This window comes from Schistocerca cancellata, chromosome 5 (genome assembly GCF_023864275.1).
Source record: "Schistocerca cancellata isolate TAMUIC-IGC-003103 chromosome 5, iqSchCanc2.1, whole genome shotgun sequence".
In the NCBI taxonomy this organism is placed as follows: domain Eukaryota; kingdom Metazoa; phylum Arthropoda; class Insecta; order Orthoptera; family Acrididae; genus Schistocerca; species Schistocerca cancellata.
The window spans coordinates 825,253,995-825,269,455 of record NC_064630.1 but is presented as its reverse complement, the minus strand read 5'-3'; the positions used below and the strand labels follow the sequence as shown (position 1 = coordinate 825,269,455).

Sequence of the window (15,461 nt, the reverse complement as noted above, 5' to 3'; positions counted from 1 at the left end):
AGTAATATTAGAGGATCGTATCAAGTTGCTCTGACATTTTCTTCAGTGAAATCCTCTGGTGAAATTTTCTCCAATGTGCTTTTCTTAACCAGTTGAGTAGCAGTTCACAATATTAGGGAATTCTGAAACACTATATTCCACATCTGATACTCACTGGAATGCTTAGTATGACATGGCAATACCAATTAATGCTCACTTGGGTACACATGCCATTGCTGTTTAATCTCTCAGTAAGTTAAATTTGTCAGCTGAAACATCTTGTGGTATGCAATGTTCTGTGCGAGATCATTCAGGTGTTTGATCATGCCATCTATTTAACTAAAGTTGTTGGCATCAACTGAGTGGAGAGGCGAATTACTGGAAGCTCGAAACATTACCAATGGTGTTGAGGTAAGACACTCAAATCTTAAGTGAATTTCAATATCTTTGTGGAAACTGGGGCACCATTCCCCCTGATCTTAAGTTATTGTGAGTGCAGTTACTATCAGTCCTGAATTACATTAGGTGTGCATTGAGGAAAGGAAATTCTTTCTTGGTGAAACCAGAAACCAATTTATTCAAGATATTTTATGTCATTATTGACAATCTTACCTGAACTCAATATGAAACAGTGAAAACTTTAGTGGTGATAACAGATTTCAGGAAATGTTTCATCTTCTTTTCACACCAATTTATTATTATTCTTTCCGACCCATACTACATGAAGGCATCATGGTGCAAGTATTCTTTGTCACCATATTTAACCTTCGCACGCTCCACATAACTTTTTTGTTTTACTACATTCCAAATAATTATGTCTTGTATAATGTGTTACTACAATCATATCATAATAGCTCTTACTAGTTTTCTCAAATGATAGAGGGCATGAAATTAAACGTTTTGTTTAATAACACAATGTTAAATGAAACTTCCTGGCAGATTAAAACTGTGTGCCTGAGCGAGACTCAAACTCTGGATCTTTGCCTTTTGCGGGCAAGTGCTCTACCATCTGAGCTACCGAAGCACGACTCACGCCCGGTCCTCACAGCTTTCCTTCTGCCAGTATCTCATCTCCTAGCTTCCAAACTTTACAGAAGCTCTCCTGCGAACCTTCTGTAAAGTTTGGAAGCTAGGAGATGAGATACTGGCAGAAGTAAAGCTGTGAGGACCGGGCGTGAGTGGTGCTTCGGTAGCTCAGATGGTGGAGCACTTGCCCATGAAAGGCAAAGGTCCCGAATTCGAGTCTCGGTCGGGCACACAGTTTTAATCTGCCAGGAAGTTTCATATCAGCGCACACTCTGCTGCAGAGTGAAAATCTCATTCTGGCCACAATGTTAAATAGTGGTAATTATTTTTTCTGTTGATAGTGCGAATGGAGCTGTCAACTGCCTGTCTAATCTCTGTAACACTTCTGAAGCAAATGCCATAAAGTGGTTCCTTCATCTTCAGAATAAAGTTAAAGTCACAAGGACTTAAGACTGGGGAGTCTCTAAGTCCTCTCTATACCAACCAATTTGATCTCCTGGTTTTGAGAAAGTGCATAACGTTTCCATTTTTACCCTGTACTGTAGGATAGTTGCAGTATCACAATTCTTCCGACAGGTATACAAATCGTCACTAGAGTGACGTCTATCCAAAACACAGGACCCTTAGTTTTTTGATCAACATAACCTGATATATGACATAAAAAAATTGCATTTTTATACACAGCTTTTTCGAACATATGGGTACCGCACACTGTTGTGCATAAACCGATTGCAATTATAAAGATGTGGTTAGTGTTTAATTGTAATTTCTTAATAACTCTATATTTTATCCCAATGATCACATTTTGTTTATCTCAAATATTCCTCAAACTGTCATGTTTCGTGTCAGACCTTCTTTAAAATAACAATAAAATTGGGTTAGTATAACAATACCATGAAAATCAATTTTTATCTTATGCAAGCTTCCAGAGCCGCACCAAGTATGTTACATTGTCAATAAAATTGGGTTGCTATATTTCCAGTTATAGTCCAGCCATTTATCATTCTCCATGACCAGTCCTCACTCTCAGCAGCCCTGATTACAATGGCTGAGCAGCTTCTGGATACTGCACATTCCTGTTCTTAATATTAAGCAATGATGAAGTTCATGTAATGAGCAATATCCAATCGATAGTGGACAACTGGAAGCTAGGGTTTTGGAGTGAAGTGACAAATTATTCTATACTCCATGGCAATCTGATGGCTGGATTTAGTTTGCAGAACCCTATTTTCACTTTACCTGCCATTATCTTAGTGCCAACAATGACATGCACAGGAGGCACGTCTTACAATATGCCAGTCCTCCTCGTTAACTTGTTCTCCCCTTATTGCAGTTTCAAAAATGCTAAATGCAGAAGGATAAGCATACATTTGACAGTACTGTGTACTGTGTACAGCAGAGGAAAGTTGCAGAGACAATGACCATTTGAATCAGTTCAACAATGCCACCTGTCATGAAGTAGAATTGTGAGGGAATGATTTATGGACACTGACATTCTTGAAGTGTGCCTTTCTGCTCATGTTCCAGCCTGAAAGCAATGGTTCATCTTAGGGATGAGATATAAAGATGGCTTCACTCCAGACCTGATGTCCACTATCTCCATCTTCCCCAGTATCAACTATCAAGGAAGGAAGGATGGATGAAAGTGTCCCCAGAGGAGTTCAAATCATCATAAAGGAGAAGGGTGGACACACCCCATCTTGAAGTCCACTAATAGGTGCCCATATACATTGGAGTCCATAGTGTGTAGAGTAGGGTAAAGTAGAGCAGGAACACCAACCTCTGACTGGGCTCTTACTGTTACTCACCTGGTGAGTCTGCAGCTGGAGACCTGGTACTGGTGCCAGCCTCCGGCTCTAGATCATGCTGACTGGCCTTACCCCCAGTACCTCCAGCTGTAAACACACAGAGAGGAAAACTTCTTTTAATATCTTCATCTACTGCTTTAATGATGTGTTCCTATTATACCTGCAATGACTGGCATATAAGCATATTTTAACATACACAGAAGTGTACTGAGCCTACAACTGATTACAGCAGCAGTTATTAAGAAAAAGAAACCCATGTTCATTGCATGTTTGTAAAACAGAAAGAATGAAATGAAGTAAGTAAGAAAGAAAGATTTCGGCATTGTCCTCTAGGACACAAATTTCATGAACTGTGCTTATACATGACACTCCCAAGGAGTGATGCACAGACCTACGACCTCTTAACAATAAATCAGTTTTTTTTAAATATTATTAGTACAGTATGAAAAGAGTGACATTAAACATCATATCATACATAAATGTACAGATTTCATTCATTAGATTTATTTCTATTTTGTATATGGTGACATATGTCAAGGGACAATATGCACATTCAGCACTGGACACCTATCACAGCAGCTTCGTGTGTGTGTGTGTGTGTGTGTGTGTGTGTGTGTGTGTGTGTGTGTGTGTGTGTTAAATCACAAGTAATGTAGTGAGTTATTTTAAAATTACTTTAAAATTCATAATTAATGTCTTTGCTACATTACATTTTTATAAATAATTGTAAAAGGGTTTCAGGAAAGTATAGAAGGTAAGGTATAGAAGATATTTTGTCATTTGACTAAATAGTTGCATTGCAACACATCTGACTGTAGTGTTAGGGGAACAACTGTCGATATGCACTTGATCGGAGGTCTGGTTTGGGTACCCAAATCTCCAAAGTCAGCATCCTTGCAGGCAACTTGCCCAACTGATCAGCATGTTCATTTCCTGTGATCCCAATGTGTCCAGGGGTCCATACAAAGACGACCAAGCATCCAGTATGGTGAAACTTGTGCCTGACATCCTGTATAGTCACAACTAATGGGTGCTGGAGATAGCACTGGTGACAAGCCTGTAGATTAATCAAGGAGTCACTGCCAATTAAGAATGACTTGCGACCCTGGGAATGAAAGTGGCTGAGAGATCAAGCAATGGCCACCAATCCTGCAGTGAATACACTGCATCTGACTGGCAGGGCACATAGTTTACTGTATCATCCATGTGTGCAGCCAAACCTGGTATGTCAGTTTGCCATTAAGCCATCACCGTATACAAAACGTGTGTGGGAATGCATCAAGAATGTCCAGGAACAGGTGGTGAAAAACCATAGGGTCTACTCTACAACCATAGGATTGAGGCAGATCTGACTGCGGGGTGCACACCATTGGGGTACTTGGGATTACTCCCTGACAAGAGATGATAGTAGGGAAAGATAGAGTTCGGAACAGAGACTCAGCATGGGAACTACAGTCATGACTCCAGACCTTGACCTCTTTTGTAGGTGATGGATATCACTACCAGGATAAAGGACACATTAGTTTGGATGTGTATTACATAGTTGAGCAGCAGTTATTAGCATTGATCTGTATGGTAAGGATGCCAGTTTAAATGAGTACGCTCTTCACATGGCTGATCTGGAAGGCACGTCTCAGGTCGCAACCCACACTGGTGCATCCCATCCAGCATCTACAATGCTGAAGGCTTGTTGAACCATATGCCAGGATTCCATAATAAAGAAGTGACAGGATCAGAGCTTTGTAGAGCTGCAGAAGTCTAGAGTGGTCTGCACCTGAGCTGGTGTTAATGAGTTTGAAATCCAGGCACAACTAGGCCCAGTGCACAGTGTGAACACGTACCAATACCCTTCACTGCCTCAGTGTTTTCCATTGTGGTATTCACACTGGCAGTCAGACCACATAGGAATGGCAAGAGCTGGCTCATGATATACCGTTGATATACAGAATGTTTAATATTGCTGGCAAGAGGTGGTGACCAGTGCAAGCCTTTGAAGCTACACTTCAGATTCTGTAGTAAATGTATAACATGTCTCACGTCTATTCTTATCAGAAATATCACACAAAATGTTAATCAGCCTCTGCCACTGTACCATTTTCATCAATAGGTGTCATTGGGCAATAAACCCACTTCATATTTTATTTTATTTTATTTAAACGACAATTACAAGTATTAGCACATGAAGGAGATTGTATTATATTAGAGAAATTTGTCCAACGAATGATAGCTTCAAACCAAAATACTATCAGTTCAAGATATCAATTTCCTAAAATAAATACTTTCAAATGCAGATTATCTCTACTAATTGTAAGAGCTAAGTCAATCTAAAACATGCAATTGTTAACAACATGTAGAACTACAGTTTCCCAGAACTACAAAACAAAACTGTCAAAAGTGAATGCCCTGTGTATTAATCAGACTTAGATATAGAAACATCTATAAAAGTAATTCAATTTTTCAGCATCTGCTGTTTCTCATCTCCAACTAGACAGGAATTAAGCAGAATGTTGCAAGTTTTTATTGCAGTCAATCCACAGTAGAGTCTCATCTTAAATTAAATTGTTCTTCTCATCTGCATCCAAATACAAAATATATGTTCTCCTAATTGTAGATGTAGACAACAAATAACTGTATGCCTTTTATAATGTAAGGTGTGGCCCACTGTAAAACCATAGCAGATGACTGTCCACTATAATCAGATGTTGCCGAAGAATAAATTTGTACATATTTGGATGTTTCTAGGCATGGTACATTAAAATAACACAAAGGGCTGACTATGCCAAATATTATCAATAGCAATTCACTTATTATATCCTGCACTGTTTGTAAATGGAGACATATGTGTGTCAGTGCCATTTGGAAATTTTTTTGAACTTCTAGCTATCACAAGCTGTGACATAGTTGTTAGTATGAACAGTGATCCAATACTGTCAAATGATTCTTATTCCAGTCTTTGATCATAATATCAGCTCCTTTGATGATGACTGGTTTCAGTCAGTAGTGACAATAGAACAGATCTGAAGATGGTCATTACTGACTGATTACAATATCAATTTCTTTGATGATGACCTATTCCAAAGACTGGAATAAAAATCATTTGACTTCTAGCTATATTTCTGTTGCAATAATGTATGGTCTAAAATGTATCTAACAGTAAGCTATGCAATAACAAACTCCCTCATTACACAGTATGTAAATCAACTGCATGTGGCTGACAGTGTCCTTTCATAATGATCATTATGAATTATGAAAAAGTAAATGGTTTAGTAAGAAGTGAAGCTGCTACACTATCATGTGTAGAATAATCTGATTCCAAAACTGACCAAGAAACATTATAGAACTACAAAAAGACAAATGAAATAAAAGATTTACTTTCCTTGTAAAAAAAAGCTTACAAGGTAATTACTTTTCAAGTTCATCAAATGATGGGCCATAGTCTTATACATCACCAAGAGCTTATACAACACCAAAATCAGGATGTGGATTTTATTCTCTTTTGTTCTCCTAGTCCAGCATACTGTGTGAACACCCAGGACAGCTGCCTGAACCAGCTAGTTGTGGCTGGTCTGGTATACATCAACCAGGCCCAGTGTACAGTGTGAATGCAGCCTCATGGTGTGACCAGCAAGTTTGCTTAAGTTGGCAAAGATGGGATAGCCACATCAGTTGGGCATCATAGACTACCTTGAAAACCAAATACTCAATGTGGTGGTTTGTATCACCTCTTAGGATTAGAGTTCTGCTTAGGGATAGACAATATGATAGTGTGATAGTGACAGAGCTGCATGACATGTATTGCAGGTGTAAACCTGGAAGCGATGGGTGAGAGCCCAGGACTGCACCTTTCCTGTGGCACCATGAAGTTGACATTCAACAACACCCACAGTTGAGGAGCCATAGTAGATGCAAAGTCATCAGCATACAGGGAGGGTTACGTTGTAGACTCCCCTCAGCTGCAGCTAGACCACTTATGGGGCTCTGTAATGAGTGTGACACATTTTGAAGTAATTGTGGACCACCTTGTCTTGCTGTACTTTCTAGGTTAAAGTTGGTACTTCCAACACTACTCACCATATACAAGAAAATAAGGTCTGAACAAAAATTGGGAGTTGGCCCCAGAGACTCCACCACATCCTGGATACCCTCCTCGAGTGATGTCGTGTGGTGTGTTAGACCCTATGAAAGTCAGACAACAGCTACAAGATGTTAATGTCAGGAAAAGCTGACTGAGTAGCAGACTCCAGGCATACCAAATTTTCAGTAGTAGAATGATCTTGGTGAAAACCAACCTTGGACACAGCCAAAAGGCCCCAGGACTCAAGGCACAAACACTGCAGTTGGCTGGAACATGTGGACAGACAGCTAAGATCATAAGTGGGCTAATTCCACAATAGCTGTCCCTATCAAGGGTTTTTTACCAGATTCAGAAAAGAGACAGTCATACTTTCTCACCACTGAGACAGGAACTCAACCTTGCATCAGATATTGTTGAAAATGGCAAGGACATGACATTGTGCAGACACTAATAAGTGTTTGAGCATTTGGCTGTTGGTTCCTACTAGCCATCAGGAACACCACCTCAGACACAGAGGCAGAACATGTGGGATCTGGCAGCATAGTGGTCATCAGAATCTCCCTCTTTTGGATGACATGTTTTCCTTAGGTAATTTAGATTAGGGTTTGTCTGCTCAAGATCCTGAGCCAGAGGAGAAATGTGAAATCCTGTGACCTGCAAACTGTGCCTTCTTCAACCACTGGCTGGCATCTGGTTGCAAGTCAGCAGAGCCCTGGGAAGGGAGTCTCCCGAGGGACACCTTTCTGGTAAGATGTGCTGGATGACAATATTGGTTCTCTGGGTAGAGGTTGGGGAAAGATGTTCCTGGTGGATATGGAGTTGACATTAACAAAATGGGTGTGGGGGAAGCAGCAGTAGGAGGAGAATCCCTTTCCACCATGGGATCAGTTGTAGTCAGACAGCCTAGTAGGCCAGACAAAGGAGACATGGAGGGTGATGGCACAGCCACTGAAGAAGAAGACATAGTTGTAGTAGTAGCGTTTGTAATTACAGTACGCTTAGGATGTAGGAGATTATGTTTCTTCTTGGTCCCTTGATATGTGAGGGGTCTGTATTCCTGATTTTCTTTTCATGTTTGGTGCAGTCTGATGAACAGGAGGAATGGTGATCCCCACAGTTGAAACAGATGGGGGGGGGGGGGGGGGGGGGGGTGTACAACAAAAAAACCACAATCCCTACAGACAAGACTGGCACTTCAGCATGAAGACATGTCTAAATTGCATGCATTTGTTGCACCAAATGGGAGTAGGGACATATGGCCTGACATCACAGTGGTACACCACCACCATGATCTTATTAGTCAATGAGTAAACATCAAAGGTAAAGTTGAAGGCTCCAGTATCCACTGTGTTGTGCATTTTTCTATGGTCTCCCGTGGGAACCAAAAGACATGTCATCACCCCTAATTAGCAAAAAGCTCCTAAATAAGTATCTAAAATGCGATCTAGGTGGAATCCCTGCACCATATTCAGACTTTCATGTGGAGTTAATAGTGAGAGAATAATCCCCTAGCTTATCGCAGGCAAACAGGGCCTGTGACTGAGGAGGGGCAGTTTTAAGCAGAATGGAGCCACTTTTAATTTTTGAAATTACTGCCACTTCCCCAAACATGCCAAGATGTTTAATTTTTGACTACAAAGCCTTTGTTATTCATTGATCATCGCCTGTCATAGAACAAACCAAGTTTTATTTCTTGTCTTGTCTTGTCTCTGAGCCATAAGTTCCTTCCATGCTGTAATCAGGGAAGGAAAAATTTCAGGGCAATACTTCTCTATATCATATTATCTTAGCTTCAGAAGAGACTGCTGGGGCCATGTGACCGACCACTAGCAGAAGGATGTTTGAGTAACTTCATGTGGGAGTCTTTTGTCGTGGTACCACCCATTCACAGTGGGGACTTTGTTGCTGTGGCTGTGGCTGTGTGGCACCCATGGCCAGTTACCTGGCCAGTAAATCATTGACCAGAACTCCCCTCCTCCCCACCCCCCAATAGAATTGCTACCATGCTGGGTTTTGGGGATAGTACCATTGCAAGAAATAAGGGTGCAAAGGGAGAGAGCTTTCTTTTTAACCCCAATCAAAAGAAGGAAAGGAGGAGTCTCCACAAAATATGCTGTATACGCAGCAGAGGTCCCTAATCACAGATTTTATCCACTGAAGCAATTTAGTGAAGGACATATAAAGTGAAACGCAATTGACCACCTGTGCAATGTTTCCTAAAATGGCTGATAACAGCGACATACATTGGAATGTAAGTGGTTTTACAAAGGGCACTGGGACAGGAAATGGCAAACTGTCAAAGGTTGCTGACAATGTGTGTAAAGTGGTGAGGATTGCCACAAACGGTGACGGCTAAAAAGTGTGTGGGGGGGGGGGGGGGTCACCACAATGCCCAATACGCAATCTAGCTAAAATGATCTCCTCATGTGAAGATGGCCACAAGGAAGTTGGCCAAGCCATTGAGAGAGTTTTAATTACCTGGAGCTTATTCCTGTGAAGAGAAGACGGGTGGTGAAGTCAAAAGTGACACCATCCGCCAACAGATGGCAGCACGGAGAGTATCTGAAGGAATGGAAGTGCTGACAAGGTGAGGTGGGAGGACTGCAGCCTAGGGAGCAGTTTCATTCCCTGTTAGACTGACGTGGCCAGGAATCCACATGAACATCATGGTGGCTCCTGAACAATAAGCAAGTCAAAGCTTTCTTGGACCCATTACGGTAAGGGATGGACTGTGTACAGTACACACAGGTTCTGAAGGACACTGAGAGAATCAGACTATGGCACAATTAAAAAGTGTATGTTGCATGTACTGGATGGCCTGATAGAGGGTACAGAGTCCTGCTGTAAAAAGCATTCAGTGTTCTGGAAGCTGTCTTCGGCACTGATGATTTTCAGATTCAAAGGCACATCCAACACCCGGTCATCTTATAACCATCTTAAACATAGAATTTTTATGTTTAAATTTGCATGTGAAGATCAAGAAACTCCCAGTAACAGATCAAATCCAGAGAAGAGTCCTTGGGAAGTGAATGAAGTCAAAAATGAAAATGGGCCACTGCATGAAGCCAAGACGGTGAAGGATTCACACCAATTATGAATGTGACAGGAAGTCTGAAGTTAATCTTAGATTGATTATGTAATGGTAATATAGAGATTTTGGAACCAGATTTTAAATTGTAAGATGTTTGCAGGGGCAGATATGTTTGACAACAATGTATAGGTTATGTACTGCAAATTGAAGCTGCAGGAATGCAGGAAATTAAGGTGATGGGGTGTGTGGATAAATTGAAAGAACCAGACGTGTGTGAAAGCTTTAGGGGAAGCAACAGTTGACTAGAACAGGGGAAAGGAACATACGAGGTGCATTCAAGTTCTAAGGCCTCCGATTTTTTTTCTCTGGACTGTAAAGAGATAGAAACATGTGCATTGTTTTAAAATGAGGCCACGTTCATTGTTAATACGTCCCAGAGACGGCAGATTGAATTTTACCACAAGCGGCGAGAATGAGAACTGTTTTAAATACTTAAAATGGCGAGGTTTTCCTTACTTGAACAGCGTCCAATCATTCGTTTTCTGAATTTGCGTGGTGTGAAACCAATTGAAATTCATCGACAGTTGAAGGAGACATGTGGTGATAGAGTTATGGATGTGTCGAAAGTGCGTTCGTGGGTGCGACAGTTTAATGAAGGCAGAACATCGTGTGACAACAAACCAAAACAACCTCGGGCTCGCACAAGCCGGTCTGATGACATGATTGAGAAAGTGGAGAGAATTGTTTTGGGGGATCGCCAAATGACTGTTGAACAGATCGCCTACAGAGTTGGCATTTCTTTGGGTTCTGTGCACACAATCCTGCATGAAGACCTGAAAATGCGAAAAGTGTCATCCAGGTGGGCGCCACGATTGCTGACGGATGACCACATGGCTGCCCGTGTGGCATGTTGCCAAGCAATGTTGACGCGTAACGACAGCATGAATGGGACTTTCTTTTCATTGGTTGTGACAATGGATGAGACGTGGATGCCATTTTTCAATCCAGAAACAAAGCACCAGTCAGCTCAATGAAAGCACACAGATTCACTGCCACCAAAAAAATTTCGGGTAACCGCCAGTGCTGAAAAAATGATGGTGTCCATGTTCTGGGTCAGCGAGGGTGTAATCCTTACCCATTGCGCTCCAAAGGGCACTATGGTAACAGGTGCATCCTACGAAAATGTTTTGAAGAACAAATTCCTTCCTGCACTGCAACAAAAACGTCTGGGAAGGGCTGCGCGTGTGCTGTTTCACCAAGACAACGCACCCGCACATCGAGCTAACATTACGCAACAGTTTCTTCGTGATAACAACTTTGAAGTGATTCCTCATGCTCCCTACTCACCTGACCTGGCTCCTAGTGACTTTAGGCTTTTTCCAACAATGAAAGACACTCTCCGTGGCCGCACATTCACCAGCCGTGCTGCTATTGCCTCAGCGATTTTCCAGTGGTCAAAACAGACTCCTAAAGAAGCCTTTGCCACTGCCATGGAATCATGGTGTCAGCATTGTGAAAAATGTGTACATCTGCAGGGCTATTACCTCGAGAAGTAACGCCAGTTTCATCGATTTCGGGTGAGTAGTTAATTAGAAAAAAAATCGGAGGCCTTAGAACTTGAATGCACCTTGTAGAAGATGAATGGGTGGCTTTGAGATTTGGAATTGTCAAGGCAGCAGAGGATCAAATAGGTGAAAAGACCAGACCTATTAGAGATCCATGGATAACAGAGGAGATACTGAATTGAACTGATGAGAGGAGGAAATTTAAAAATGCAGCAAAAGGTGAAAGGGAATACAAATGTTTAAGAAAAGAGATTGACAGGAAGTGGAAGATGGTTAAACAGCAAGGGCTCAAAGAGAAATGTGAGGATATAGAAGCATATTCCACTGAGGGAAAGATAGATACCACCTACACAAAAATTAAAGAGGTCTTTGGGGAAAAAAGAAGTAGCTGCATGAATATAAAGACTCAGCGCACGATCACAGTCTGTTCTTCATTTGATTGTGGGAGGTGTCACACAATAGCATTATCAAAAACATCAAAGTACATCGATTGTCTTAATCAGATGTTTATTTGTTTGATAAAGTTTCATTTTGCAACAATTGTCACCTCATTTCCATATTTGCCAATAACAGCACCATCTATCATGAGATGAAAGAAATGTGTCATACAAATGGTACATATTTTTTATGGAGAAGCCAAATCAGAAATCTTAATAGAGATATCCATCTTTTATTTCAAAGTCACCCCCCCCCTCCTCCCCTGGGGATGGTGCACGGGGGTGGATCACTATGTTAATGTATGTCCCTCTTCGAGGTGTACAACATTTATTACTACTTACTTTTTAATCCGATATGTATTTTGTCAATTATTCTGACAAACACATTTAAATGCCACACTGTATATATATAAATGTGGTGCTAGTACATAAAAGTGGTTTTATCTAGCCTTTCCCCTTCCCCACTACATATTTCCATGTTACATATGTAACCTGTTGTGGCCTCACATACCGTTGGTACAAGTAAGCTGTATTTCACCAGCTTTCCAGAATTGTAGGTCATGAAACACTAGCAGCCTCTCTTATCTGCTGCTGCTGGCCACTATAGTGCAGAGACCCCTGGGGCCCATCATCTGCTTGTTAATACCTTACCTGACCAAGGAAGATGATGATACATGCTCTACCTCTTCCCTACTCAACTATCTCACCTGACTGACATCCTTAGTCAAGAGATTCTGCATTCCTCACCATGATTAGAATATAATTCTATTCATTTCTTTAAATGTTCCAGATGTGTAGAATATACATATTTGAACAGTAGTAATCGAACATAATTTCTTTTCAGTTATATATTGTTAAGATACTAACATAACGCTACATTTTATATTTTGCATGAACTGATATGGTGACCCCCTACTCAACAGACCATCTTTTCTTTCACTTGCAGGTTTCTATTTTGTTCAGTTATTTTTCTTATAAATGTTAATCCATGAATTTCTTATTACATGAACATAAAAATAAAAACAGTATGGTAAATAACTGAGGTATTGTCAATGACCTGGTCAAACTAGTGGCAGAAGTCAATATCATTCAGGTGGGAATAAAACACTGGTAATTTTTCTAGGTTTCAAAGTATGAGAAGGAAAGGGAGACCTCAAGTTAACATCTTTCATGTTCTTTAATTAGGATACCACACTTCCCAGGAGAAGGACCGGGGGGGAGGAGGAGATCATCGTCAATGCAGTTAACATAGAATGTTCAGCCATCTCAAGGAAGCTCCTCATACTCATGTTCTATATCAGTCTCAACAAATTGGGTTGTTTGTACAATGGGAAGACAGTGTCCCCATTTAAAGCACCATATACTTCAGTATTGAAATCATTTTCCTTTAATTATCTTCAGAATTTCAACCACCCCCTGTTCCCATCTGATATTATCCAAAGAGAAGTTTCATGTGCATTGGCCTGAGATACACAACTTCAGTTGCTTTTTCTCCCTCTGATAATCTTAAAGAAACTTCTTGTATGATATTTTGCTGTAGTGGTACATACTGAATTTCAAAATCTTACTTTTGAAGTACTAATGCCCAACGGGCTTGTTTGTCATGTTTTATTTGATAATTTTGTAAGAATGAAAGTGTGTTATGATCTGTGACAATGATAGTAAGTCTTCCCTGTAAGTAAAAGTGAAACCTTCACGTGGAAGGGGCAACCTTTTCTGTAACTGTGTACTTTCTCTCCTACTGAATGAAGGACTGACTCACGAATGCAACAGTACAGTGATTGATGAGCCCACTAACCTTCATTAACTGATACATATCTGCACAAGGGATAAATTATTAGAATCATTACCAAGGTAGAAATTTTTGCTTAAGTCAGGATGACAAAGTGCTGTCACCTCACAGAGTTGGTTTTTAATGCATTTAAATTCTTTTTGATTTTCTTTATTCTATTTCCCGACAGTTCCCTTATTTAAAAGTTTCATAAGCACAAGTGAAGACTGTGCAATTTCTATCATTCTTCATGTCCTGGAACTTGTCAAACAGTGAAAAGACTTCACTTGTTCACAGCACTTTATTGCTGTATAATTTCTCACTGCATCCATTTTCATTGTATCGGATTCAATTCCACATGAGGAAATTACATGACCCTGGAATAAGTGATGTGGCAAATTCTGATTTATTGAGGTTGATTGTGAACCCAGCTCTCCTGAACGCATCTATTGTTTGGCATATAGTTTCTAAATGTTCTCTCCCAAGGGAGTGCTAATGACAATATCATCTATAAGTGTTGTGTGTGTCAGTATTTCTTCTCTATAAACTTAATCAAGTTCACTCATAATGGCCACTGATGATAGCGACAGCCAGAAAGTCATTCTTTTAAACTGGTAGCATCTTCTGTTATTAAACTGGTAATATCTCCTGTTATGTAGAAAGGGTGTGTACTTCATCCTCCCTTCATCTGACAATAGCTACCAGTAACTACTTGTCAGGTCAAGACTTCTAAAGTACTTCACTCCTTTAAACTTTTGTTAAAGACACCTAATATTCCAGCTAGTCACTTTGTGCATTGACCTACATAATTTTGCAGCATGTGATGATAACTTAACGCATGCTGCCATTTCTTTTTGTTACATTGTGAACTGAATTATGACATTCATAATTTGAGTGTTCAGCTATCTGATTTTCCAGTCTCCTCTTACTTGCTTTATTAACTGCTTCCCTCTTGGCCAAAAGTATTCCTACTGAATGGCTGATGATTCCTCACTTCATCTTTACGAATGCATCCAATGACCACACGAGGTGTTTTTGAAAATACACTCCTGGAAATGGAAAAAAGAACACATTGACACCGGTGTGTCAGACCCACCATACTTGCTCCGGATACTGCGAGAGGGCTGTACAAGCAATGATCACACGCACGGCGCAGCGGACACACCAGGAACTGCGGTGTTGGCCGTCGAATGGCGCTAGCTGCGCAGCATTTGTGCACCGCCGCCGTCAGTGTCAGCCAGTTTGCCATGGCATACGGAGCTCCATCGCAGTCTTTAACACTGGTAGCATGCCGCGCCAGCGTGGACGTGAACCGTATGTGCAGTTGACGGACTTTGAGCGAGGGCGTATAGTGGGCATGAGGGAGGCCGGGTGGACGTACCGCCGAATTGCTCAACACATGGGGCGTGAGGTCTCCACAGTACATCGATGTTGTTGCCAGTGGTCGGCGGAAGGTGGACGTGCCCGTCGACCTGGGACCGGACCGCAGCGACGCACGGATGCACGCCAAGACCGTAGGATCCTACGCAGTGCCGTAGGGGACCACACCGCAACTTCCCAGCAAATTAGGGACACTGTTGCTCCTGGGGTATCGGCGAGGACCATTCGCAACCGTCTCCATGAAGCTGGGCTACGGTCCCGCACACCGTTAGGCCGTCTTCTGCTCACACCCCAACATCATGCAGCCCGCCTCCAGTGGTGTCGCGACAGGCATGAATGGAGGGACGAATGGAGACATGTCGTCTTCAGCAATGAGAGTCGCTTCTGCC

General features: G+C 41.4%; 1 protein-coding gene across 1 annotated transcript in view; it reads right to left on the bottom strand.

The window, feature by feature from the left end:
• The window catches only part of LOC126188820 (axoneme-associated protein mst101(2)-like), a 73,035-nt gene extending 58,094 nt beyond the window's left edge, over nt 1-14,941 (bottom strand). Inside the window, exons 1-2 of the mRNA XM_049930433.1 lie at nt 14,842-14,941; nt 2,814-2,900 (exon numbers count right to left, since the gene is read on the bottom strand). Coding sequence (XP_049786390.1) covers nt 2,814-2,900; nt 14,842-14,941 — 187 coding nt within the window. The remainder of the gene's footprint in view (nt 1-2,813; nt 2,901-14,841) is intronic.
• Between the last annotated feature and the right edge of the window lie 520 nt (nt 14,942-15,461).